Here is a 27,298-nt window from a genome sequence, read left to right on the forward strand (position 1 = left end):
AAAAAAAAAAAAAAAAAAAAAACAAAAAACAAAAAAAGAATGGTTAGTAATTCTGATATGTAGATTTAAATAGTGTGTGTATGTGTGTGTTTGTGTGAGTGTTGTTTTCTATATATAATCAAAGATCATTATATACTATATTATTATATATTATTATTGTATAATATATAATTATATATCTAATATAATCAATTCAATCTTTTGACTTCATAGATGAAAATGTTGAGGCATGAAAGAGAAGAGCATCCCCTAAAATATACCTGAACTGTGCTTCCTAGCCTATAGAGAACTGTCTCCAACCAGGTTTGAGACGGACAACCAGGGAGGTTAGATAGTCACCTATCTGTATACCTATGTTCTCCATAAACGTTTGAGTCCAAGCTACATGCTATTGACCACCACCAACACCAGAGAAAAGAACATCTACAAAGTAAGAAACATGAACTGCAGGAGCTCAGCCTATTAAAGAGAAAAGAACACATAGGCACTCAAAGCAGAAAATTGTTGCTGATTTTAATTATGAAAGTCATTATCCAAACACCAGTGATGAACTTTCTGTAATAGCTGGGTATATGTAAAATACTAGGGCTGCATACAATTGTTCTTATAACACAGCATGGTTTATCATTTACAGATAAGAGGATCTCCAAACACAGATGGATGAGATCTATATGGTGACTAAAGATTCAAGTTATGTTCTGTATAGAAACTTTTATTAACCATCTCTGTATACTGCTGTGGGTGAAAGCTGATATTATTTGGAAACTGAGTGTACACCTCTCCTTTATGTACTAGAGACAGACAGAACTGCAATTCTAGGTCTATCCCTCAATCAAATAATGCTGCTATATCCACTAAAACAGAAATGAAGTAACCTGAGAAATAGTGATCACAATTAGCACACAGTCAAGCTTGTCATTCACCTCTGTGCCGGTAAATTGACACCATTAGGAAATAAGGTCTTGTAGACTATGAAATTAATATTCAGTCACAACTCTGCTGACTCTTTGATCTCTAACTTCCAAGCTTCAGAAGGCACCAATTCTCCCCATGTAGGAACCTCATCTTCAGAACTTGGTTTGGTAGAATGCCTAAGGGAACCTTGATTACATCTGTCATCTAACTAATTCTACTTCGCCTAAAGTTTTTGAATTCTTTATCAAATGTTATGACTACAATACACATTCCATCCACAATTTTGAAACAAAATGGATGAGTTTCATCAAATACTTTATGTAAGTGGCCATCAAATTCTTGTGGCATTCCTATGAGTCACGTGCTATTTGTAGAGTGTACATGAAGTCCTAACTGAGTGTGTATTGACAAGAGGAGCATAACCATGCCAAAGACATGGATGCCTCAGACTCGTAGGAAATGTAGGGCTATCTGTTGGGTACAATTATGGATATTGATAAATGCCTGATTGTTAGCTAAAAACAGTACATGCAAAAAGTGCCAACTGCAGTTTCTTCAGCTGACTGCCTCCTCATTTTTACTGAATGTATTAATGCTATAGAGGATCCTGGCTGCTGGTATGTCTCCATACAATTGCCTGGCACACAGGACTCCAGCATTATGCCACTTGTTTCAGTCTTTTTAAATCTCCTATATCTCCAAGTCAGGTTCCAGGACCTAGACCCAGCATTTATAAATAGTCGATTTTAAAGAAATGGAAACTGAAGCATAGGAATATCAAAAAGTTTGGGCCAGGCCAAGTGTGCAATATGGGTATACTCCTGCAGCTAATGGATATTGAGAGCCTGTTCCCATACTTTCTATGGCATGGTCTTATTAGGGGCTGGGTCCAGCCATTTCTTAGATATCATTCTACTTGAATCATAACAACTCTTAAACAAAGTACGACAGATTTTCTTATTTATTATGATTTTCTATTTTAAAAGCTCCATTTTTAAGCATGTACATCCTTCTTTCTTCCTTTGCTTGCTTCTGTTTCTTTTCTTATTTTTTAATGGAAGAGGTAGACCTTTTTTAAAAAGATTAATTTTATTTATATGAACACACTGTAGCTCTGTCTTTAGAGACACCAGATAAGGGTATCCAATCCCATTGCAGCTTGTTGTGAGCTACCATGTGGTTGCTGAGAATTGAACTCAGAACCTCTGGAAGAACAATCAATTGTCTTAACAGCTGAGCCATCTCTCTAGCTTTTGCTTCCTTTTCTTATTCCCAGTATTAAGTGTGGAATGATTGTCAAAATATATAATAAATATTTAAGTTAGCCATATACACAGTAAGGCCATAGTTCAAACAGCTTATTTACATGCATATTACACACTTATTTTTCTGCCAAGTAAAGCATTAGGAATATCAATAACAATGGCCAGTAAGTTTCAACCTCTATTCTTAAGGGAACTACAATGTAGTTTTAGAGGTGTTTGCTACTCTAAGGAGGACTTAGGAATCCAGTCACTTCCTAACACTGTGTTTCCTGAGAAAGTTCTTTCTAAACTTCCTAACACAGCAGAGAACTTAATACTAATCATTCTCTATGTCAGATTCTATAACATTTGATTGTAAGCTAAGCCAGCCAGAGCAATGGGTTTGAAACTCTCCCATGTGCCATTAGAAAAATAATTTTAAGATACAAATGCCACTTTTCCAATAAAATGCACACTCTCCCACCCTTCACTCTTGGTTTTTTAGTTGGAGCACAATGTGTTTGCAATGACAGTGACTCACCTGCTAACCTCAATATCACACACTTCCTTGCAACCCAAACTACATAGCTTTGCCCACTGGGATATAAACAGAAGTCTTCTAGAATCCTAGAAATGTCTACTTGCTTACTCATTTGCTCATTTTAATATAGGTGCTCGGCTTTGCTCACTCATTTTTCTTTTGTGTCCCATCTGAAACATGGACATGAGGCTGGAATTGCAGTAACCATGCTGAGACTATAGGTGATGAATATGAAGAAAGCTGTATGCTAAGTAAGGCAGTGGGTAATGATTCAACTTAATCAAGACTCTAGTATTGTTTATTGAATGAGAGAGGGGGAGGGAGAAATCTCATTTGATCAGCCACTAAAGTTAGATTTCTCTGTTCACTGAGCCTAATCTAATTTCAGAGTGATAAATGATAGGAAATCAGCAATGGCCCAAGAGAATATAGACCCAGGAATAGGAACGTTTCAGGATCTTTTGATGAAATGGCTGGATTTCCAACTCATCAGCTAGAGTGAATGTCACTAATAAACAAGGTCTGCTCAGTCACAGAGTTGATGCAATCAGCATACTATTATCTCACCCTGAAATATTCATAGACAACCAGGACGGGAAGGCAGAATCCAAACTGAGTAACAAGAGACTCAGAGGAAAGGAGTGAGTGCAAGGAGCTGAGAAAATAACTTTGCAAAATATATTTGTAATAGATAGCTTACGAGGAGTTTTTATTAGGGTCATCACAATGAAGCATGAACAAAGATCTTTTGTAAAAGGGGGAATTGTAAACAACAAAACAAACAAACCAAAAATTAACCTGGGAAATTAAAAATATGTGTATAGGCAAAGAGTGAAGGGATTGTCAGAATAAATACAGGAGAATCTCACATAAAGATATAAAACAGTTTTAGAGAGGAAGACACAATTATAAAACTATACCATCCATACTGGAGAGTCTAAGGGAGTACAGAAAGCAGAAGCTGCAGCAATGGATGTGAAACGCACTTCAAAGAGCTAACACAAAAGGAGTCCCCAGAATTGGAGCTTCAGACTCTTAGACTGAAAGAGTCTCCAAAGGCATAAAAGCATGAAAGGAGAGAAACCTACAGTAGCTCATACAATTTGGAATTTCAGAATATCTGGATAAAGATAAAAATGCTAAACAGCTTCCAGAGAGAAAAGGGAAGCAGATTAGATTAAAAGAACAAAGCTGGGCTTTTAAATAAGACACTACTATGTTGAAAAGTACAGCCTGTGGGATTGAAAAGAAAACTCTTCTCTAATCCTGAGAACATGAGCTTAAGTCACCTGTGATGGAAATATTAAGAGGAAAAAATTGAGGATGAGAAATTGTGCAAAAATGTTAGGAATTACTTAGGAAGTAATGAGGGATACTCTCTCTGAACTTGTAGGCACAGCAAATCAGAACTAACCTGAGAGAGAAACAAAGATGATGTCAGGAAAAGGGAAAACATATTTCTATGACTTAGGAGTCTCAGGAGGGTGAGTGTTTGCAAAGAAAAACAAATGGGGAAAGCTAATAATTTCCCAACGGAGAACAATGATTTTAAACAATATTAGAATGCACATGTCTGAACTGAAAGGCATCTGCAGTTTGAGATTGAGAATGGGAAAGCATGCATATATAGAATATTTAACAAATGAGAAAATGAAATACATTTTTTTCTCTAGGCAAAACAAGAAAACAGGTGTAGTTATTGCACCACATCTAGAAGAACATTGAACAAGCTTTTACTATTTACCATTTATTTATTTATTCATTTATTTATTATTTTAATGATGCATAAGAAAAATAAGCCTCTAGTGTCCTGTGAATTCATGAGAATTGGCATGGTGGAAAGACACAAGGGAGGCTATAGAGCAAAAGCACTCTCTCCCAATAGGCCATACAAGGTGAAAAAGTAAGAAAAGAAAAAAATTGAATAATAAGCAAGTACAGATTTTCTATAAAAGCCTCCAGTACAAGCTGCAGTAGAAAGCTTCAAAGATTCTGCCTCTAGGTGCAGAACTTAGACTTGATGAAAGTTGCTCATAAATTTCTTTTTTTCTTTTTCTTTTTCTTTTTGCTTTTTCATCATAAGCTCTGCAGATGGCCTTGAACTTCACAACCACATACTTTGTTAATCCTTTGGCTTTTGTTTATTTATTTGTGGAAAATTCATATTTTTGTTTGGAATTATACTTTATCTGACAGATATTTTAAGATATCAAGTACAGTAGCTAGTATTTCCTTGGGTTCGTTGATTTGAGGTAAGGTTTTACTATATAGCTATGGTTGGCCTGAAACATTCAATGCTAACATAGTTGGCAAAGAACGTGTAGCAATTCTCTTATTTATATCTCCCAGTTGCTGGGACTACAGGTATGCAGCACTATCGTTATCGGGGTTTCTAACTTAATTGATAATTTTAATACACAGGAAATACATTGTTATTTCCAATTTGTTTATGGTATTTCAAATTAGGATTTTATTATAACCTTGCTTTTATTTATCCATTCATTCATTTATTCTTCATTTTTAAACATTTTAAACTTATTTTATTTTATATATGGATTTTATATTATATATATATATTTAGAAAAATAGACTGAAATTTCCATATGTATATAAATAGTCTGAACGTTTCTAAGCACCTGGAAAAAAGAATCTTCTCTCCAGAATTCACAGAGCTCAAGTTTCAGAAAATAAAACCAAAGTCCTCATTATAAGGACCTTGAATGACAGTGAAAATTCAAGTCCCAGCATCAGAGGATGTCAGAGGTTAAAATAGGGGCATTAATTGATAAAGAATGGGATTCTGTGACTTGAAATAAGTATGTGTGGGAAGACTCTACTAAAGCTGAGAAGTTTAAACTCTTAGATTCTCAGGGGTTTATCTCACCTGAAGTAGCAGTCTATGCCCCCCTCATCATACACCCTCACCCCCTGAAATATTGTCTTTTATGCTCTTGACTGAGAAAATTAATCTTTCATTGTATGTTAACTCTTGACTTTTTCTTAAGGCAATGTCAAGTGAGACAATGCTAATGTCCCTTGTGTCTCATTAATAGTTGCCTTTAGATGTATAACTAGACATAAGACTAATCATGCTCCTAGAGGGGAGATAGAAAGTGTAGTTCACCAGGCGATACACTATACTACTAAAGAACTTAATGATTTTGCTAACTCTTTCAAGCAGAAATCTGGAAAAAATGTAAGGGAATGGATTTTAAATGTGTGGAATACTAGTAGAGGAGACATAAAACTGGATCAGCGTAAGTTTGCTGATATGGACCCACTGAGTTGAGATTCTAGGTTTAATATGGAAGCTTGCACAATTAAAAAGTGTGTCAAAAGTTTGAGTCATTGGTTAAAGTATTTATCAAAAGATGGCCTACTGAAAAGGAGTTGCAGATACCTGATATCCCTTGGCTTAGTGTTGGTGAAGGGATTTCAAGACTCAGGGAAAATGCAATGCTAAATTGGTAGCTGTAGTAAACTAATCCTCCATGATGAGAAAGTCTGGAAGACATACCCTTTATTAATCCTATATGATACAAAATATAGTGAGAGGGGCACCAGCACATTCTAAGAGCTTTATTGTCAACCATTTCTTTGTGGTAGAGCTTAGAATTGAAGATAGATGATTAGTTGCATGGATTAAATTCAGTGATCTTAATTGGGCACCAATGTAGCAGGTGGCATCACTGAATTGCCAAAGGCAAGGTGATGGTAGTTCTCATAATGAGCAGCTTAGACAAAGAAATATTCATTTTGACCTGACAGGTAATGGTCAGCACAGGAAAATGAATTTTATGGTGGCATGACTCATACAGGCCTTTCCTACGGGCTCATCAATCACGGTGTTTCCAGGACTGAAACAGGTAAAATGCGTACTTCATTTTTGTCTTAACTGTATAAGTGGAAAAATTCTCAAAAAAAAAAAAAAATGAAAAAAATTCCATTGTATTATGGCAAAGGAAATCTCCCTGAACTCATCCTGTGGCTATTTCTCCAGTCCCAGAATGTATAGCTGGGATAGATATTTGTGGAAGTTGGTAGAATTCTCACATTGATTCTCTGACCTGTGGAGTGAGGGCTATTATGGTTGGTGTTTTAGTTAAAGGTTTTATTACTGTGAAGAGACACCATGACTAAGACAATTTTTATAAAGGATAACATTTAATTGTAGCTGTCTTACAGTTTCAGAGGTATAATCCATTATCATCGTGAGTAAGCATGACAGCTCTCAGGCAGACATGATACTGGAGGTGCTGAGAGTTCTACATCTTGATCCATAGGCAGCAGAAAGAGACTGTGTCTTGATATAGCTTGAGCAGAGGATAACTAAAAGCTTGCCTCCATAGAGACACACTTCCTCCAACAAGCCCACGGCCCTTTTACTAGTGTCATTCCCTATGAGCAAGCATTCAAGCACGTGAGTCTGTAGCGGCCATACCTATTGAAACCACCACAGTTGGAAAGGCTAAATGGCAACCTTTAGAGTTGCCTCGACCAAGAAAAATAGTGAATCAAAGCCCAATATTTCATTCCTGGAGAAATTATAGAAATTAGTGCCATTATCAAGGATTTGAAAGATGCAGAATGGTGGTTCCCACTGCATCTCCTTTTAACTGTCATATCTGACCAGAGAAGAAGACAGATGGATCATGGAGAATGACAGAAGACTATTGAAAGCTCAATCAAGTAATGACTTCAATTGAAGCTGTTATATCAGATGTGTCCTTACTTGAGTAGATTAATACATTTCCTGGCAAATGGAATGCAGTTACTTATCTAGAAAATGCCTTTTCTCAGTATGTTTTTATAAGGACCACCAAAAGCAATTTTCTCTAAGTTGACAAAGGTAGCAATATACTTTTGCTATTTTACCTCAAGGATGTATTAATTCTCCATCCCTGTATCATAACTTAATTCAAAGGGATATTGATTATCTGTCTCTTCCAAAAATATCTCATTGCTTCACTATATTGATGACATTTTGCTGACTGGAACAAGAGAGCAGGAGAGAGTAAACAATTTGGACTTGTTTCTGACACATTAAGCAAATAAGAGAATGGAAAATAAATCCAATCAAAATTCAACAATCTTCTACCTCAGTGAAATTCATGAGAGTCCAGTACTGTGGGGCATTCTTAGATGAAAAAAGATGAGTTATTGTGCATTTCTCACCACAAAAAAGAAGCACAGCATTTTGTGTACCTGTTTGGATTCTGGACACAACACATTCCTCACTTGGGTGTGTTACTTCAGCCTGTCCATACTCCAAATGACTCAGAAAGATTTTAGCTTTATTTGGGGCCTGGAGTAGATACTTTAGTTATGAATTTGACTTTCCTACATATAATGGTTCTGCCAAATCAGCATATATGGACTTGCACAATGCATAATCTGGTTTTACCATGTTCATCACCACCTTGATGAAACTAGCCTGATAGAAAAATGGAATGGCAATGCCTTTTTTTGTTTGTTTGTTTGTTTGTTTGTTTTTTTAAGACAGGGTTTTTCTGTATAGCCCTGGCTGTCCTGGAACTCACTCTGTAGACCAGGCTGGCCTCAAACTCAGAAATCTGCCTGCCTCTGCCTCCCAAGTGCTGGGACTAAAGGTGTGTGCCACCACTGTCCAGTTGGAATGGCCTTTTGAAGACATAGTTACAGTCCCAATGAGTTGGCATCAGCATGAAGGGCTGGGACAGTGTTCAAAAGAAAGCAATACATGCTTTGGATCCTCATTCAACATAAGGTAGTTTTCTCCATATCCAGTATCCAGAAATCAAAGCTGGGGAGGGAGGATAATATTCCATTTACTATCATCCCTAGTGACCCACTAGGAAAAATTTTGCTTCCTGTTTCTGAGACCTTAAGTTCTGCTGGCCCAGAAGTTTTGGGTCCAGGGGTGGCCTCATGAAACTGAGAAGCATCAGCATGGCAAATGGTGTCATCAATCAGAAAAAGCAGCGTGATCTCAAAGGTTTCAGTCTAAGATGAGAACAGAATAGTAGGAAGGAACAGAACAGTTCATATCATGGTGACCAGGATACAGAGAAAAAAGAATGAGATCTGGACTCTAAGAAATCACTTTCACAGAATCCCGTTATGCCACATTTCCTCCAAGTAGCTAACTCTCCTTCTTCCTGTCACCTACCAAGAATGCCATCACATTATGAGTAGCCCATCAAGACATCAATCTATCCATTAGATCAGAGCTCTCCTGATGTAATTGTCTTTGACTGGCCACCAGTGGTGCATCTGAACATTTGCTTGGATAATTCTCTAGGCGCTCCACAATCAGGTCAAGTTGACAATCTCTACTAACTATTATAGTAATTTTAGTTTTGATAAGTGGCTTAATATAGCTAGACTTTGTCACTAATGCAAAGGTTCATAATAGATCAAAAAGCAGAAATCATATAAGTAACTCTCCTTAGAGATTTTTGTTTGCTTGTTTTTGTTTCTTGATTTTTTGAGACAGGGTTTCTCTGTATAGCTCTGGCTATCCTGGAATTCACTCTGTACACCAGGCTGGCCTCGAACTCAGAAATCCACCTGCCTCTGTCTCCCAAGTGCTTGGATTAAAGGCTTGTGCCACCACTGCCTGACTCCACCTGCCTCTGTCTCCCAAGTGCTTGGATTAAAGGCTTGTGCCACCACTGCCTGACTTAGATTTCTTGCTTAAGGTTGACCATGATACTAGGTACTTATCACTAAGTGGAAATCTTACACAAAAATAAAGTTGAAATATACTGAAGCAAGTTGTCTGAGCTAGGTCACTTGGAAGCAGAACCTGAAGCAATCTTCTGTCTACATGGTTTATGAGTAAACTGCTCTTTGGGGATGACAAGGATGGTATGGAGGAAGTTGGGAAAAATAAAGATGGGTGTCAGGATGTTTTAGGTAAAGTATTACTTTAATCTGATCTGCGAGGAGCTCTAATGAATTAGCATGTGATTAGTTTGGCTAGTCTGCCTTGAGTTCCAGTAATGATGTGGGAAATGGGGGCTCCCCTATACCTTAGCTACAATCACTCTAGAGTAAAACTTCAGAGTAAGTCATCACTGATATCTCTCAGTCAGTGCCAATCATAAAACATGTTAGAGAAAGAGGTTTCATGGTTACCATGGATCTTGGCAGCCACTACCTGAGATTCAGCCTCCATTAGTTCAAAATGCTTCATCGGTGTTTTTCATCATCTTGTTTTCCTGCTTTGTCACATTTTATAGTATTTTACCTTTAAAGAAGACACAAATGAGAAGTTCCTCATCCCTAGATGACATAGGTTGATCTGTTAGCATCTATTTTAAACTTCAGTATTAGAATAACAGAGTAAAGCCTATCTGGCACCTTTTTTTAAATCTTACTTTTAATGAACAGATAAAAATAATTTTAATTATAAGCATTATTTAAATGATGTCTGAGAAGGTTGGAGATTGCTTGCAAACATTTGACTTATGTCAGTATTTTAAATGCTCCCCATTTCAAGTCTTATTTAGACTAACATATTTGCATGCTTTATGAATAGCTAGTTGCTCAGAATCGCAATTCAGTGTCCAAATCACTGTATAGTCTAAAAGGAGGCCGTTTGGGTTACTGAGACATTTCTGCATATACCTAGTTTTCTTTTATCAGATATAAAATCATAAAGGAAAATATACTTTGATGTTAGCAAGCAGTTAATGAGCATGAGTTTGTCATGGGAAAACGATTCAAGAAACTATAGGAGCTAAAGTGTTAGAAAGCAGTAGAAAAAGTGCCTGTGACCCATCTCTGCACAAAGTAATGACAAGCTTGGCTTAGAATGTTATACTGCAAAGATAAGAAGATGGTTCATAAGGGATGGCATGGATCCTCACTGAAAACTCTTCACTGCTGGACTTGGGACCTATATTTTCATTATCACTCACCTCATTCCGTTTCTTTTCCATTAAAATGCAGATATAAAGAGGATGCTCTGTAATATCTTCTACTTATCTTTCAAGACTCTATTTCCCCTTATCTCTTTTACTTTGCATATTTTGAAGGCCAGTTTCACAGACCTCAGCACTGGAATCAGAATCCTAGTGATCAGAGTATGCAGAGCAAATGAAATATGTGACTGGATCACATCAAAAGTGTACGTCACATAGAGAGTAAAAATGATGTATTAGATACTGGCCTGTGAGAAGGATGTCATACCTGTTTGCTATGACATAATGATCGGTTGAACAAATAGAAATGAAAGCAGTACATAAAAGAGGACACTCCAATCTGACTCTAAAAATGACAAAATGGGGAGCTCAGGCTTATTATTTAGGATAAAGTTTCCTATGAAACAGAGCACTTCCTGGCAGTACTTTCACTGACAGGTGGATACTTCAAAGAATGGGACCTTTTACACCTTATTTTAAACCTCAGTCAGAAACATTTCTCCTCAATGATAAATTTTCCAAATAAACCGTTCCGGATTTTATGTCTTTGGAAACCTTTGCAAATGTTCTCCCATTCATCAGAGAAAGGGGAGGGAGGCATCAGGGTTATGAATTTAATCTGTTAGTTAATTTTATTCTATGCCTTGGGGGCTAAAATGTTAATCTCTTGTTGTAAATAAGAGAACTTAGACATATTTAAAACAGATAATAATAGTAATAGTAATAATAATAATAATGTGGATTAATCACAGGACAGGGTCTAGGGACTAATCCAACACTTTAGATGTATTGTTCATGATCTTTCTTCTAATCCACCTCTCAAAAGTATTCTGTAGGAGGTTAATAGGATATAAACATTGTTTAGCTTAAACAAAAACAGGCTGCTTTGTTTATTAGCTTTTTTATCCCGTTTTTTATGTTCTAGTGTTTTGAGTTTTCCAGGAAGGCCTATACCACAGGGTGTCTACAATCTTTTAAAGGGTGTTTACAATGTATCCAAAGATCTTTTGCAGAGTGACCTTGCCCTCTCAAACTTGCCTAGCCTTTGAAAAATCCTGAAGACATTTTAGAAATGGCCTTTCTTCCAGAAATACTATACAAACTAGAGAAGAGACACAATGATGTTCTAATGACTTCAATTTTTATTTCATGAATGTCGCAGTGCCTGGAGTTTGCATTTATTTTTCAAATGATAAGCATAACTGTTAATGGAAGCACAATGATATACATTCACATTAGCACATGTTCACACATCTGAAAAAGCAATATATACTAAACAACCTACCCTATCTCTTGTAATCATTACCTGCAGCTGAAATAGAGAATGTGTTATACTGTCTGAATATTATCACAGTAAAATAATAAAGAGTTATACAAAGCATATCATGTGTACTATCTCACTTAATCATAAGACAGACTCCTTGAAACATTTTTATTTCCTTAGAATCAGGAATATCCACACTATTCAGGACTGCAAACCTAATTAGGTGCATTTCAGTAACCTATGAAAAGGACACCCAGTATTTTCTTTTCCTTCTGTGATACCCCAACCTTCTGCTACATTCATGCCTTTATTACTGGAAAGTCTAAAAGACTTTAACTGAAGATATTAAAATATATTAGAAGAAAAATACTATACAATTTGAGTTACTAATATCAAAGTAGTATTAGTCTATGGACCTTTATCTCACTTCAAAATCACTTATTGCCCATACTAACTACAAGCACAGTAAGTTTAAATTAAGCATTCTTTCTTCCTCACTAAAAATGATTGTGTTGTACTTGCAATAGTAGATGTTTGAGCACCAGAAGCTGGATTTGCCCTAACAGTTGCAGGTTTTGAAATAAATGCTATAACCAGGCTTTATTCTGCAGAGTTTAGGCATGAATAGGTATTTGCTTAAGCTGGACATACTTCATCTATAATGCTTTATTTTAATGACCCATCTTAGAGTTCTACTACGGATAGTAGAACTCTAGTCAGTGCAGAGGAAGCATGGCTGGGTTGCTCCTTGTTTGTGACTACACGTGATATAGATGGCATTCCACCTTATACTTTACCATAATTCTATGAAGTAATCCTTATACTCATTTGCTAGCATCAGTTCTCTATTGATTGAGTCTGGATGAAAACGCAAAACAGACCATAAGCCCAAGTTTCTTAATGACAGTTGAGGGAAATTATTTTGGGCCTAAGTTCTTTGAAAGTATAGACAATATCTTAATGAAGTTAAATTTCAAAATGGCATAAAGCCTAAAATAGGAAATGTTTCTCCCACCTCAAATTCTCTTATTTGGAACCTAAGGCAGTCTAAAGTTCTATGCTATCACTAGTTAAAAAAAATCCAGTAATAAAAAAGAAAAGAGTTACTTGATTGGTTTCTATAGCTAAGTTTTATAAAGTAAATTGGAAGGAAAGGAAAAAATGCATGGGAAGCACTGAGAATTCCATTTCAGCGAGACACTTAATGGAATCTCTGCACTCCTGTGAAGTCTCATTTTATCACTCCTTCCTATTTTAATCTGCTTCCCACATTAAATAATTTCTACCTGAGTTTCACATGAATGGCTTGCAGGCAGCTGCAAGCAGGCTGCTGCTGGGGAAACAAAATTACTGATGCTCAAATGTGAGAGAGGCTGAGAATTTCCAGAAGAAGCAACCCTCTGATCCTCTTCATTCTTCCTTACAAACCTATGCTCAGACCAATCTTCCCTTTTCGAGCTCATGAGGCAAAACACATCAAGGAGTGGAAAATCATTTGTGCCTACGAGTGCTGCTTCCTAGAAACTGCAGAGAATGAGCATTTATTATGTAGGTAAGTGAGTTTGAGAAGCCAAACATCTTTTACAACCCACTGATAACTTCCTTGACTTCCCAGGATGTGTAAACACAGCTCTTTATCATCTATGCCAGAAACTTTTTCTTAAAGTTAGAATGACAACTTTATTCCATAAGAATCTAGTGTTAGCTCCAAGATATTCCTCTGAATTTTCTTGCTTTTAAGGTAAACACAAGCTTACAACGTTTCAATTTTAAATAAATTTTGTGAACCAAAAATATTTTTAACTGGCATTCCTATGATACAAAGTACTTTTCTTTTTTGAGAAAAAAGTATGTATTTTATATAGATATTAAATGTTATACAGATGTACATTTAAATGTAAATGTTCAAAGAAGCAACAAAATATCAGAGTTCTACTTTTCCATCATATGTACATAATTATTAACAAGAACTTTATCGCGTATGCCATTTCAAAACGTATCCTTTTAACTTCAAAATTACATTGTAAATATTTTAATATAGTTGCATCTGTCAAGTTCATGAGAATCATGGATGGAAGAGAGTTGATCTAAATTCTTGCCTAAACTGAATTACAAACTGAGTCTTATCCAATAATATGATACTGACCATGCAAGGCAGAAACCAAACTTTAAAAAAAAGAGCAAATTTCAGGTGAGGTAGCCTGGAAGCCATGTGGATTATGACATGACCTTTACTATGTCAGGAAGAAAATCATATAACCTAGTGAGCAGGAACCAGTGAGGGGCCAAAGATAATCATTCTAGTTCATATAGCCTTCACATTCATATTAAAAAGCAAATATTAAAGCCTATGACAAACAAATTTTAAATGAATGATTTTATTTCCTTTTGTTTCTTGTAAACCTCACTTCCTCAAATTACATAATCTTCAAATCCAAAGAAAATTAATCAAAATCTACCCCAAGGTATGCTCCTGTTGTAATTTTGGAAGATATTGCAGTGACTATATTCCATGCTTAGGACACAGAGAACAAGATTCCGTCTTGCTAGATATGAAGTTTCTATTAAGAGCGCACATTCTCTTCAATGTCATGACCACCCTGCCTAAACACTGATGGAATGTGGATGTGTTTATTTGACAATATACACTGCAGACTTCAGAGGGCAAGTCGTATTCTGTCCTATTGGAATAGGCCCATCATTCATTAGACTTGTCCCTGTCTCAAGGGCTTTCTGAATTGTGGCTGAGAGGAGCAAGCATGGACTTCCCCATCAAGTAGGCATGCATTCCTTCAGCAACTAGCTCAAACCCATGTTGTGCCTTGTTTCATTAGGCTTTAGTGTATAGTTGTGAAAATTAATAAGATGGATGGGCAATGGTAGAACCTCCTTGTTAATATGTGCTCTAAGAAGTGACCATTAACTGTTAAGAAGCCATGGAGGAAATAAGGTTGGTGTCATTTATGTTGTACAGGGTTATTAAATGCCTGCTAATTAGATGAACTCTAGAAATAATCATGCTACTGTTTGTTCTGCTCATTTTGAACAGAGGAAAGCTTTCATTTCTTAAAATGCCCATTTTTAATTCATGAACTATGTTTACTAACCTACTTGTTATTCTGGTATGATGGTTTCATGAGAAAATACTGCTGATATCCTAGATACAAGGGAGGGGTTGGCTTTGTTTATAGGGAGACTATAGAGTATGACACATACTCTACAGTCAATCAGAAAGCAGAATATTAGTGTTGGCTATAGTACCTTCATAAAAAGTTAACCTGATTAATTGCTTCTCTTCTGCCTTTTTTGGAAGCAGAAGGAGGAGGAGACATTTAGGAGGTGGAGAATGTGGATGTTTTAAGGAAAGAAAATATAATAGCAGGAATTCAGCCTGGGCAAAGTGAATTTACTCAGTAAATGTGAGGTGGTTGCCAAAGAATGCTGAATGCTCATTTGAGATTTGTAGTTATTCTTTGAAGCCTCTTCTGATTTACATAAAGTATGTTCATTCCCAGGTCCATTACAAAAATATTGCTTTTACCAATCATGTTCAAAGACAAAGGCAGAGCCACATTGGAGAATGGAAAGCCATTGAAGAAACTGGAACCGTCTATTCAGTACACAAACACTCCTCAATTCTAAAGATGAAAAAAAAAATAGGCACTGCATATCAAATTATAGAGGCACTGTCATGAAAAATTAAATTGAACTGAGCAGGAAAAACATAATCTTTTTGAATGAGGAAATGAAAGCCACTGAAAAATATGACTTCTCTATGGTGTGCCCACATGGTATACTATTTACTAATGGATCTAGTGGGGTTCTCAGCAAGGAGATTCAGTAAATCTTGACAACCCCTATCTGATATGTCATGATGGAAATGCTCAACTCAATAGTCTCAGATTGCACTTGAAGTAACTGTTCAATATGTTGGAAGAATGTATGTTCTCATGAAAGATTTTATATTAGTTTCTTTTCACACCTATCTTGACAGAAGAAATTTAAGGAAGACAGAATCTATTCTGGCTTGCTGTTCAAGGGTATAGTCCATCACAGTAGAGAATTCAGGATTGCAGAATCCTGAAACCACTGATCATATCATATCTACACCACAAACAGAGCAATGAACTTATGTGCTAAGTTTAAGTTCCCACCCCTACATCCACCTTTTCCCCACACAGTCCAGGATCCAAAGTACTAGTGCCACCTTATGAAGCATGTCTTCTCATCTCAATTAACCAAATCAATAATCTAAAACACATGGGCCAGAGTCCATGTGTACCAGAGGATTCTGGATGTCATCAAGTTGACAAGTAAACTTCATAATGATGATTGTCTATACACTATGCCTTTATGAGTGGAATAAATTCAAAGGATGGAAACTCTATCTATAATCTTAGCATTCAATAGGCCAAGGCAGGAGGAGTGTTACAAGTTCATGGACAACTTGAGTTATTTGCTAAGAATGTTTCAAAGAAACCCCCAACACAAAAAGAAAGGTTTTTTTTTTCCATGCGATAATTTAATATTGACATGTTTATACTTATCTTCTGTCTTCAGTTTTTAGCCACTAATCCCTTTATGAAAATTTATCATGTATTAATCACAGATTCTATAACCCAGAACCAAGCTACATGTTCAGTGGTTGCTAAATTCAGTGTGCCAGATAAATTTTGCATGTTCTGGAACACTTTCATACTTTTACATACAAGTTCATATGACCAAATGCTAGATTCAGGGGTATACATGCTAATGTTTTGCATGTATTTATATTCTCTGATAACATAACCCATATAATGTATTAGTTAGTACACACTGGGTCCTTTGTGAAGACAAAATGATTTGTATCAGGACTTTTGAAGGTTCCTTGGGGTGGGTCTTTATATTTAATCATGTGCGAAAGTGCAGAGGAAGAAAGGGGGTGTCCTAAAAGCAGAGCATTACATAAAGAAGAAAACTTGCCTATGGTCAAAGGAGAAAGTGTTGCACCATTGGATGAAAATGTCTTGCCTATGACTTACATTCTAACCAACTATGTGATTACAGAAAAGTTATTTTAATATTCTATTTCTTTTATAAAATAGAGCTCTTGTGTTGTTTTCGTGGAAGAATCTCTATCTTGAGTCACTACAAAGGCTTTGGTCTTTAGACTTAAATTACTTCCAGGTATATTGATCTCTGCTACTATGTACCTCTACCTTCTTAGCTGGTTAATCTTGGCTAAAAATGTTTGTTCTTCAAGTAGACAGCCTGGATTCAATTATCTGATCGAGCATCTCTGAGTGTGATATCCAGTGCTTAAAATTTTATGAACATACATTCATATGTATTCTTTGGTTAATAAATATTATTGCCAAAATGAGCCATGCATGTAGTGTTTAAGACAGTGCATGGAATCTGTTCAGCAAGGTGGGCCTTTGATGACATTAGCATCTAATGGCTACCCTTGTCTTAATCCTGAAACCTCCTTGATTTGAGACCCATACTATAGCATCAGATACTCTCCTCCACAACGAGAACTTGTAAATTGTCATTCTACGATTTCTTCTTAAACATTAACAATCTACAACAATGAGAAAAGAGTCTTGATTTACTTCTTAAGCAAACCAGAATTCTCTACTCCCCCTATTCTCTGATAACATTGTGGCTTGCCACTGTTTTCATCAAGTTACTTCATGCTAGTAAAATTCCTTTACCTATTGCCTCAAGAATAAGATAATAAGAAAAGAGCAACAGTATGAAAAAATCTAAATAATATGTTTTAAGTAAATAAAGAATCAGCATTTTCTATAATTATCACTAATAAAATTATTCTTACAGGCTTTTGCAAAAATTTGATTCTAAAATGTATTAAATATTTAGCTCCTTACCTAGAATATAATTATTGTTATATCACAGATAATGTAATTAGTATGGTATCTATGCTTCTAAACTGTGTTGTGATTTCTAATGAGTCAATTAACCTTCCTAGGTCACAATTTATGCAGAAAATCAGGGGGTTAGGTAATAATTGCATGAATCTTAGTTCTAAAAAATTGTATTTTAATATAAATAGCTAGAGAAGTAAATGTATTATTCTCATTTCAGCTCAATTTAGATGTTTAATCACCGAAGTTCATATGTAAGAGAGGAGAAACTACTTAAAGGGAGGCAACATAACATGGTGTTCCTTTTGCAACTCTTATTTTCACCAGCACTGTCCTGATCCTCTTGCATGGCAAATACATGAAGAAGGTGATTTGGCTTTTCAAAATCTCTTCCCTAAACAGATTATATTATGACACTTGATGTTGTACCTAATAATGCAATTAAGGATGTGTTTTTATACCATGGTGTTGAAACTACCTGTTAAATAGGAAGACAGGGTCCATTCACAGGCTGTGGTAGGCATTTGCTTAATAAAGATGGTTTGGAACATGAGTACATCCTAAAGATCAGTACAAGTCAGACACTTATTCAAGATTAAGGAAGTTTGACAAGAGACAATGAATCTACGTCCTGACAAGTGTCTGGCAGTGAGGTATCACAGAGAAGACTCCATATAAAGACTCAAACTGGCAACTATTATGGAGAAATGGTGTCAAGGGATAAACATAAGCTGCAATAACTGTCTATAGATTATATAAACTCACTACTTCAGCGACTTCTCATGATCAAAAATAAAATCCTGTGACTTGTGATGGTCTTAACTATGCCACCATTGCTCCCACCTATACCCTAATAAGTCTACAATGCTCCAACTACACTAGACTCTCAACTTTCAATACAGAAAACCCCAACTAGTTGACCACTAAGAAACTGGGAAGGCTTGCTGCTTGGACAGAATGCTTGTCAGATATTTTCTTCTTCATCACAGATATTTATTTCTTTTAAGTATTTTCATATAAGCTAGTATATCATAATGCCTTTCTCTAATTACTCTATCATAGAACTATGTTTCTGTCTTGTTATAATAATCTACATTTTTCATTATTAAATATTAGTTCACAGACACACATATTCATTTAACTTTTTTGTTTTCTTTCTTCAATAGTTTATTCACAAGAACTAGAAATATGTTTGCTACTGTAAGTTAATATGTTGAGGACAACATATGGATCATTATACAGACATGTATTTAGCAAATGAGTAAATAAATGAACTACTTAGCCTCCTGTATATATTTTATAGGTAGTATTTTGACATATTTAGTAGATGACATTAAAAGAAAAGAGGTCTCATCTACCTTGCTTATAGCTATACACTTGTTTCTACGTATGCCTAATCTTTGGGACTGGCATCTTGAAGTTTCCCAACAAATGACCTTACAGATTTATCATGAAAGGATCTCATAGTTAAGTTTGAAGAAAGGGAGTGAATTTTGTTTTTTATGAGAGAAGCAGCCATCCAAACTTATTTTAAACTTAATGGCTAGAAAGATGGCTCAGTAGTTGGGAACACTTTTTGGTCTTCTAGAGAACCTACATTTGATCCCAGCACCAAATGGCAGCTCACACCTCTCTGTGACTCCAGGTTCAGGGCTTCTGACACCTTTAATAATTCAGCCAAAGCATCAATGAACATAAACAAAAGTAAAGTACAAACATTTATTTCCAAGTCAAGGTAGTTGACCATTGCCAACTTTCCATTAGTAACCATTCTTCAGACAATTTTAACCTTGTTTTGAATCATTAAAATCTGCAAGCATAGTTCTCACTTCCTTAGCAAGTAGAATGTAGCTTCCCATTTCAGATATTTAGTGCTGGCCTCTAATGTTTGGAATGAAGCTATAATGGAAACACACACAAATAATTCATTGTAATGTAGGTAGATGTCTAGGCTCATATAAACTCCAACTCATCCCAAACCATATAAGAATAATCAAAAGTGCAGTGACAATTTCAACTTAAGACAAAATGACACTGAGGCACGAAAGATGGTGGTGCTTCCTTCTCAAGGCCATAGGGCAGCTACATGTGTTAGAGCTGGGACATCACTGATGATGATCTTATTTCTTTGGATCTGTGTCTGTACTTTGTGAGTTTAAATTTCATGGTGTCTATATAAGAACTGAAACTTAGAATCAATATAATATTAGGAATGAGGTTTACCTTTATGACATCTCCAGACATAGTCAAATATTTTTTAAAGCCAAAGCTCCAAAAGCAGTGTCTTTATTTATTTATTTATTTTTATTCTGAGGATGAGAACTAGGCTACCATTCATGGTAGGCAAGTGCACTACCACGGAGTTAGACCTCAAGCTACTGTTTTGTTTTAGACTGATGCCACTATGTACATAATTAAGGCTATTTTGGAATGCACAGTGTAGCACAGAGTCGCCTCAGATTTCTAATCTTTCTGCTTCTTCCTCCTTAGTACTAAGAGCGTAGACATGTATCACCACATTTTTAAATTTTGAATAGGATATTAGTTAGGGTGGATCCCTGTGAGATTATGCCAATAGAGCATGTACTGAGAGGAAAGGGGCCAACTCTCTGATTGTAATAACTAAAAAAATGAACATCTAGAATGACTACATAAACATATATGTATTTGGAATTTAACCATGGCACTGTAGAAGTTCACTCTCTGGGCCAATAACTGTGCAGGCTACCATGTGGTAACTAATATCTACTATAAAACTTAAATGAGCTACTCTTGATGTAAAACACTTCAGGTATGGTTGACAAATTGAGACCAAAGATCTCTATACTGCATTTGTATCTAATGAGGATGATATACTGGCAAACCACACCACTGATAGATCCCTAGAATGCCAAATTTCAGAATGATTGGTTCATTAGAAGAAAAGGAAGGCTGCAATTAAGAATTTTATAGAACTCAGATCACATTTATAGCTTATCGTTTGAGTATAATTCATTCTACTTTTCTTTTAAAAAAATAACCTCATGGAAAGAGGGTTTTTCACCTCGCTGGGACTCAGTTTTGTCATGTGTGGAATGATTGATTTGATTCAGGTAATTTCTGATTCCATTCTGTGCAGTCTTGGTAAGTCAAAACTTCAATTATGTAAATTGTAGACACCCATCCTTTTTCCCTTCTTCCTCATATTTTCAGTTCATTATCATATATATGCTTTTATCAATGCATCTATATAAATTTGGATGCAAAAATCAAAGTTATCTTTAAATTGTATAGGAAATTTTTGTGTAGAATGGTCATATTGCATATGACTTTTATTTATTTATGTTTTCTTTATCCCATTTGATGTATTTACCCTTTGTAGTCACATTGAATGCCATTTGGACCAGTGCCTCTATCTATTATAATGCTGAAACTCATCTAGTAATCCTTTGTTATTGCTTCATGAACTTAAGCACATTCTTATTCTGCCTAAATCTTCAGCTAGCCTTTTACAAAATAGCAACATCTGAATTCTTGCATATTTGACAGGATACACTGGGTATTGCATATGCAGGCTCCTTTCATCCTGTTTGCAAGGTTTTTGCTGAAGTTGGTATTCATCCCACCCTCTATTCTCTTCCTGGTAGCTAGAACTACCTATGTTCCTTCTTGTTTTATACTTTCTAATAAAGGCAAGAATAAATGTTTTGTGTGAACAACTGTCCCAATCAAAGCTTAAAACTCAAGAGAGGCTATCTTCAGCTCCTAATAATTTTTGGTGCATTATTTCAGAATGCTATTACCATATTGATCACTTTGTTGTACCTGCCATTCTTCAAATCAATTTACTCTATATGTCTCAGATCCTGTCATTAGGAAAGCTTCATACTGCATAACAGCAAATTGAATTTCTCTTTTTGCAAGAATGACAAATTTATTTCCAGCAATCTTCCCATGATTTCCCCCAAAAAGAGATTCTGGTCTTAGTTGTCAAGTGGACATTTATACTTCTTCTACTTCCATTTCATACACTAACCTATAGAAATCTTATGTCGTTGATAAGACAGACTTTAGACTGTTCTTTACAGCATGCTTAGTGAATTATACTCAACAAAGGTTTATAGAGTCTGGCTACTATGGATACCTGATCTGACATTGTCTCCCTGCCCCAAGATTATTGGCCATTGTCATTTTAATGTAATATGTAGTATATTAGGATTATAAAATGTAGGATTATATAATTATAAAATTATAAAATTATAAGATGTAGAATTTGATGTTCTAAGCTTGAATTTCAGTTTTATGAGTATGGGCTCATTCACTCTAAGCTACTAAGTTTTTTAAATCTAAGATGACAATGTCTTGTTCCAGAAAACTAAGATGAAATCAAATCTATTATATCATTTTATTATAGTATTTATTACAACAATTTTGTTTAACATTAGTCCAGTTTCCTTATAATTCTCAAATGAGGTATTAAATTTATTTATGGTAATTTTATAGGGAAGATAAATATAGGATTATGGAGGTCTAAAATAGTCTAAAATTTCAGGATGAATACAATGTGAACTTATGACTATGGTAAAGACAAAAGAGCTCTAGGTCCTCTAGGTGCAGCCTCTGATTGTACCCATTAGTTTTTACCCATTAGTCTGCTTTGAGTATTAAAGTTTTAGTAATACAGAAAATACTTACTATAATTGATCACTAAAAATCTCACATGGTGAAAATATTCCTTAATTCCATTCCCATATGACATTAAGTATTCAAGGAGTTTTATATACTTAAATGTTACAATGTAAAAGGACTTCTGTAAGACAATACATGCAAATACCTTTGGCTTCTCATTATATTTTTAGAAGGAGGATACCAGGAGATTGTTTTATAATTTTTCTTCATGAGATTCAATTAACAGTTTCAGATGGAAATAATATCTCCCTTCTCTAGTCACCATGGTCTGTTAGTTGATCACCAATAAGCATGATATTGATCATGGATGGATAGCACGCATTTGAATTTTTTTTTTCCAAATCACACTTGTCAACAATATAAAAAAACGAATGATGTGGGTTTTAAAGCTTATTCTTAAAATATGCTAATATACAATACTTTGAGGAAGCCTTTAGTCTGGAATGACTCATATTTGCTAAGTAAATTGAGATGAAATACCCAGGCATTTTGGGATATACTTTTAATCTTAGCATTTGGAAGGCAGAAGCAGGCAGATCCCTGTGAGTGTGAGGTCAACCTGGACTACAAAGAAATTTCCAGAAAAGCCAGGGCTCTTACAGAGAAATCCTGTCTGAAAAAAAAAAAAACAGAACAAAACAAAACAAACAAACAAAAAGGTACATGCCATATGCATCATCAGTTTATCTGTCTTCTTGTAAGAGACAGTTACTATGAGCATTCTTTTTCAAGTTGCTTTTTAGTATAGTTTTGAAAAATTTACTCTTTATTGTAGCTTGATAGAATAATTGTTCTCTCTTCATTCAGTTACTACTTCATTCTGCTTCTGTATGTATATGGATGGAAAGTAGATATTTCCATAGACATAATTAAATAGCTTTGCCGATAAAATTTTGATTCATTTTTTTTACTCTGGAATATGTTAACAGAAAACTACTTTCATTTTTATGGCTGAAGAAGAGGCAATTTATGGTGGGTAATTTTAGGCATATTCCATACTATCTTAGCTCTGGAGTTTCCTAAACTTCTTACCAAAGAAAGAGAACAATCAATAATAAAAACAAACAAACAAAACAAAACAAAACCAACCAACCAAACAAACAAAACAACAGCCACTGACTTTATCTAGTATTCTTAAAACTTTGCTCCAGTCGGCACTATTGTTCAATATGCATATCATTCTGATATCACTGCTGCTTTTCTTCTTAAATGTATTTATTTTATGTCTAAAGGTGTTTTGTTTAAATGTGTGTCTGTGTGCCATGTGTGTACCTGGTACTCAAGGAGGACCAAAGAGGGTGTCAGATACACTGGCAGTGGAATTACACATGATTGTGAGACAGCCTGTGGGTACTAAGAATTGAATCCAAGTCCTTTGGAAAAGCAGTCAGTACTCTAAACTCCCTAGCCATGGTAAAATAGCTGCCACTATTTTATTAGAAATGAATCATATGGCACTTTAACTAAATTAAAAAAAAAATAAGTATATCATATGCATATTTGTTATTGAAACTGCATAAATTTTGAGAAACTAGATAATCAGAATAGCCTGAAATAGTAGCTTTAAATATCAAAATCTAGAGACATTAAGAATAGACATTTCTTTGTTTTCTAGAAAAGCAAGGAATGATTCCCTGGTGTATGATGGATTAGCCTACCTGATAAAAGGATGATTAGTCTGACAACTGCATTGTTTACTATTTACAAGGGAGGACCATTGATACCCTGCCATGCAGAAGGATATATGTTACATAAATTATTGATATGTAGTTACCTGGTAGATCTATACAATTTATGAAATAAAAATATCCATGGAGTTTATCAAGACCAGCTTTCTCATCTTAAACTGAGAAAGGTAGACATGACTTATGAGGTAGGAAGCCAGAGGAGACATAATTTACTACTATATAATTTTTAAGTGAAATTATTTTACCTTCCAGATATCAAACTGTTTGTAAATATTTGATGGGTCTATCGGTAGCACATTTGTTTATAAATGTCATATATACACATATATGTAAATATATGTGTATATATGTATACATACACAGATAAAAGAACATAGAGCATCCAATAGTACATTTTCTAAAACAAAGGAAACTTAAAGAACTCAGAAAGAAGAAATTACAACTTCTTTAAACTTTCATATTAATAATTTATTCTAAAGTACATTTATTTAATACAGACTAAAGACAAGAAAAATATGTTATATAAATATTGTAATCTCTCTGCCCTTCAGAATGCAACACAATATTTCATTAATAATGATAATAATTCAAGCTATATTTTGAGTGATACATTGTTGAACAGTTCTGAAGTGAAATGAAAAGTTTCAAACATTTAGGTAAACCATTAAACAAATCATCCTTGATTTTTAACCAAGTTTAATTTTGCATACTTAATCTCAAGGTCTTTTATAGGACAGGTCTACAAATAGAAGTGAAAAGGACAAAACAAGTTAGCATCCTCCAACGAGGACGTGTGGAATGCTGGGAAAGGCACTCCTGTGAGGAAATTGATCTGAATGAGATGAATATCAGTGTTTCCTTGTTTGAATTAAGAAGTATTCAGGACATGGGTGAAAATTTAATGTTAAATACTGTTTATTCTTTTGACTAGTTAAACTCTGTAACTTTAGAGTATGTATACAAACTATATGAGCTATAACATCAACTTATTTATATCATATCTCCAGGAAATAATTTGGAAACTCTTTGGAAAGTTTTATGACTATTAAATTCACATTGAGTTATACCTGATACATAATTCACAAGAAAAGAACACTCTTTACTTACATGTCCCCTAATGTTTATGTGGTAATATGTATAATTCCACTTTAATATGGCTACTAACATTAATTTTACAATTTAAAATGACTTCTTTAAAATACCAGAAATCAGATGAGGATTTATAGTGAAGTTTATAAGGCATTTAATTCTCTCTGCAGTGTTAGTAGACTGTTAACAATAATACTAACAATACAGTATAAAACTCATGAAAGAAACTGCCCATGCAAATCATAACAGATTTGCATACAAGTAATAATGGAAAAAGAGTACTGAACATTTCATAGAGGTTAGCAGTCCTTAGAAGAAACAAAAACAAGTTGTTATCTGAGAGGTGAATATTTATGTTCCTGGAAAAACAAATTGAATACTATAGTAGCCATCATCACAAACCCAAGAATCAGTAGTCTGTACATAGAACATAAAAAAAGGACCACACCTCTAGCATAAAATAAGATGTGACTTGTCCCTCCAAAGAGCTAGAAATTCTGATAATGTCCATGAAGCTTGAAGTCTCAAAGAGGAAAAAAACCCATAAAATCCAGCACCACAAATGTGATGTCCCAGCCATAACCATCAGCTAAGATTACAGTAATGCACACAAGTTACCCATTTCATGAAAACACACAAAATATAGTCAATTTAAAAGGCACTGACCATTTCCAAAATTTAGACTTTTTCTCACTTTGAAACTACCAAACATTTCCCTCAGAAAGGGCTATAATACGCATTCTGCAAAGTTCCATTAAAATTACTTTAATAAACCTTGCTTCCTACCCCTCCCCCTCCTTCCAGTGGGTTATAAATGTAGGTTTCTGGTAACCTACATCAGAGTGACACACTTATTTTAATTTGATGTTTGCTATTTGTAAAGGTAATCATATTTATGTCACCCTGTGGCAGCCTTCCTGGGAGAATTAGATTACCTGAAGATGTGAAGCCTACGCTAATTTTCTTTATGTTAACTCAACTTTAAAACTTCCAGTGTGGGCAACACAGCAACACTGTCCAGCACCAGCAGGAGATGGCTTTTAAAACTGCACTGCCAACTTTTGAGAAACAATGACTGGCTGAACACAAACATATCTCAAATATGCTCTGCGTGGTAAGAAAATAATACTCGAAATTTACTCATGTTCTTGGAGACACACTCAGTCCATGCAAAGATACAAGCAAAGAATACACCTTGCTTTTTAAGGGAGATAGGATTGTTAAGAATGGAGGATCAGTCTCTAAGGAACACAAATGTCAACACTTGCAAATCCACTGCTTGTTTAGAATCCATGCTACAATCTGTCACATGAGTTGGAGACTCACTTCTCCCTGGAGTCTCTGTGAGATTGTAAAATAGATAACATCAACACCCCTGCAGAAAATCTCATGAGGAAGCTTGTTCCTGAGTCTTAAGCCATAAGAATTTGTACATGCATATCTAGTTTTCTCTTGACACAAGTGCATCCCACAACATACACAAATAGCATTTGCTTCTATAATCGAAAGATTTTATAATATACACACAACTCTAATAGAAATAACAGGGACTAAAAGCTCTGAATATAAGCTGATACATATTATCAACCCTTTATTTCTCAGTTTTGATTCCAGATACAAAGTGCTTCTCACAGTGTTACAGCATTCTTCTGCTGCAAAAACATTACTGCAACTTGCCAAAAGTTTATTTTGATAATCTCCATTACCCGGAGGAACCTTCTTTTCTGCATGTCCACCCCAGAATCACATTTCTCGGTTCTCATTTCAGGTTCCTCTAATATTCACTTAAAGAATTTTTTTTCTTAAATTGCAAAACAGGATTTTTACAAGTGACTGAAAAAGCACTCCCTTACCTTCTAAACCTGCTTCAATCAGCCCAAACTGTTCCAATAATTTAACAAAAAGCACAATGACGATCAGAACTGCTATCATTTCAAGCCCCTCCAAGTTCATGGTCAGCTAGGTCATGGTCCAGCCACAGCCACTGAGAAGCGCTCCTCACCCTGGCTTTCTTTGTAAAGCCATTAAACTACATTAAGAAGGCTACAGCTGGAGAAGGGAGGAGGAGAGCGGTGAGAGAGGAGGGAGAGGGAAAGGAGAGAGGAGAGGAGAGAG

General features: G+C 35.2%; 1 protein-coding gene across 5 annotated transcripts in view; it reads right to left on the minus strand.

The window, feature by feature from the left end:
• The window catches only part of Kcnip4 (potassium voltage-gated channel interacting protein 4), a 1,067,715-nt gene that overhangs the window by 439,769 nt on the left and 600,648 nt on the right, over positions 1 to 27,298 (minus strand). The window contains exon 1 of one of the 5 annotated variants that reach the window (XM_031342221.1): positions 27,037 to 27,276. The exons of the other annotated variants lie outside the window; for them this stretch is intronic. Coding sequence (XP_031198081.1) covers positions 27,037 to 27,136 — 100 coding nt within the window. The 5' untranslated portion in view covers positions 27,137 to 27,276. Of the gene's footprint in view, positions 1 to 27,036; positions 27,277 to 27,298 lie in introns of those variants that run through there. 5 annotated transcript variants of the gene reach the window in all.

This window comes from Mastomys coucha, unplaced genomic scaffold (assembly GCF_008632895.1).
Source record: "Mastomys coucha isolate ucsf_1 unplaced genomic scaffold, UCSF_Mcou_1 pScaffold22, whole genome shotgun sequence".
NCBI classification, from domain to species: Eukaryota; Metazoa; Chordata; class Mammalia; order Rodentia; family Muridae; genus Mastomys; species Mastomys coucha.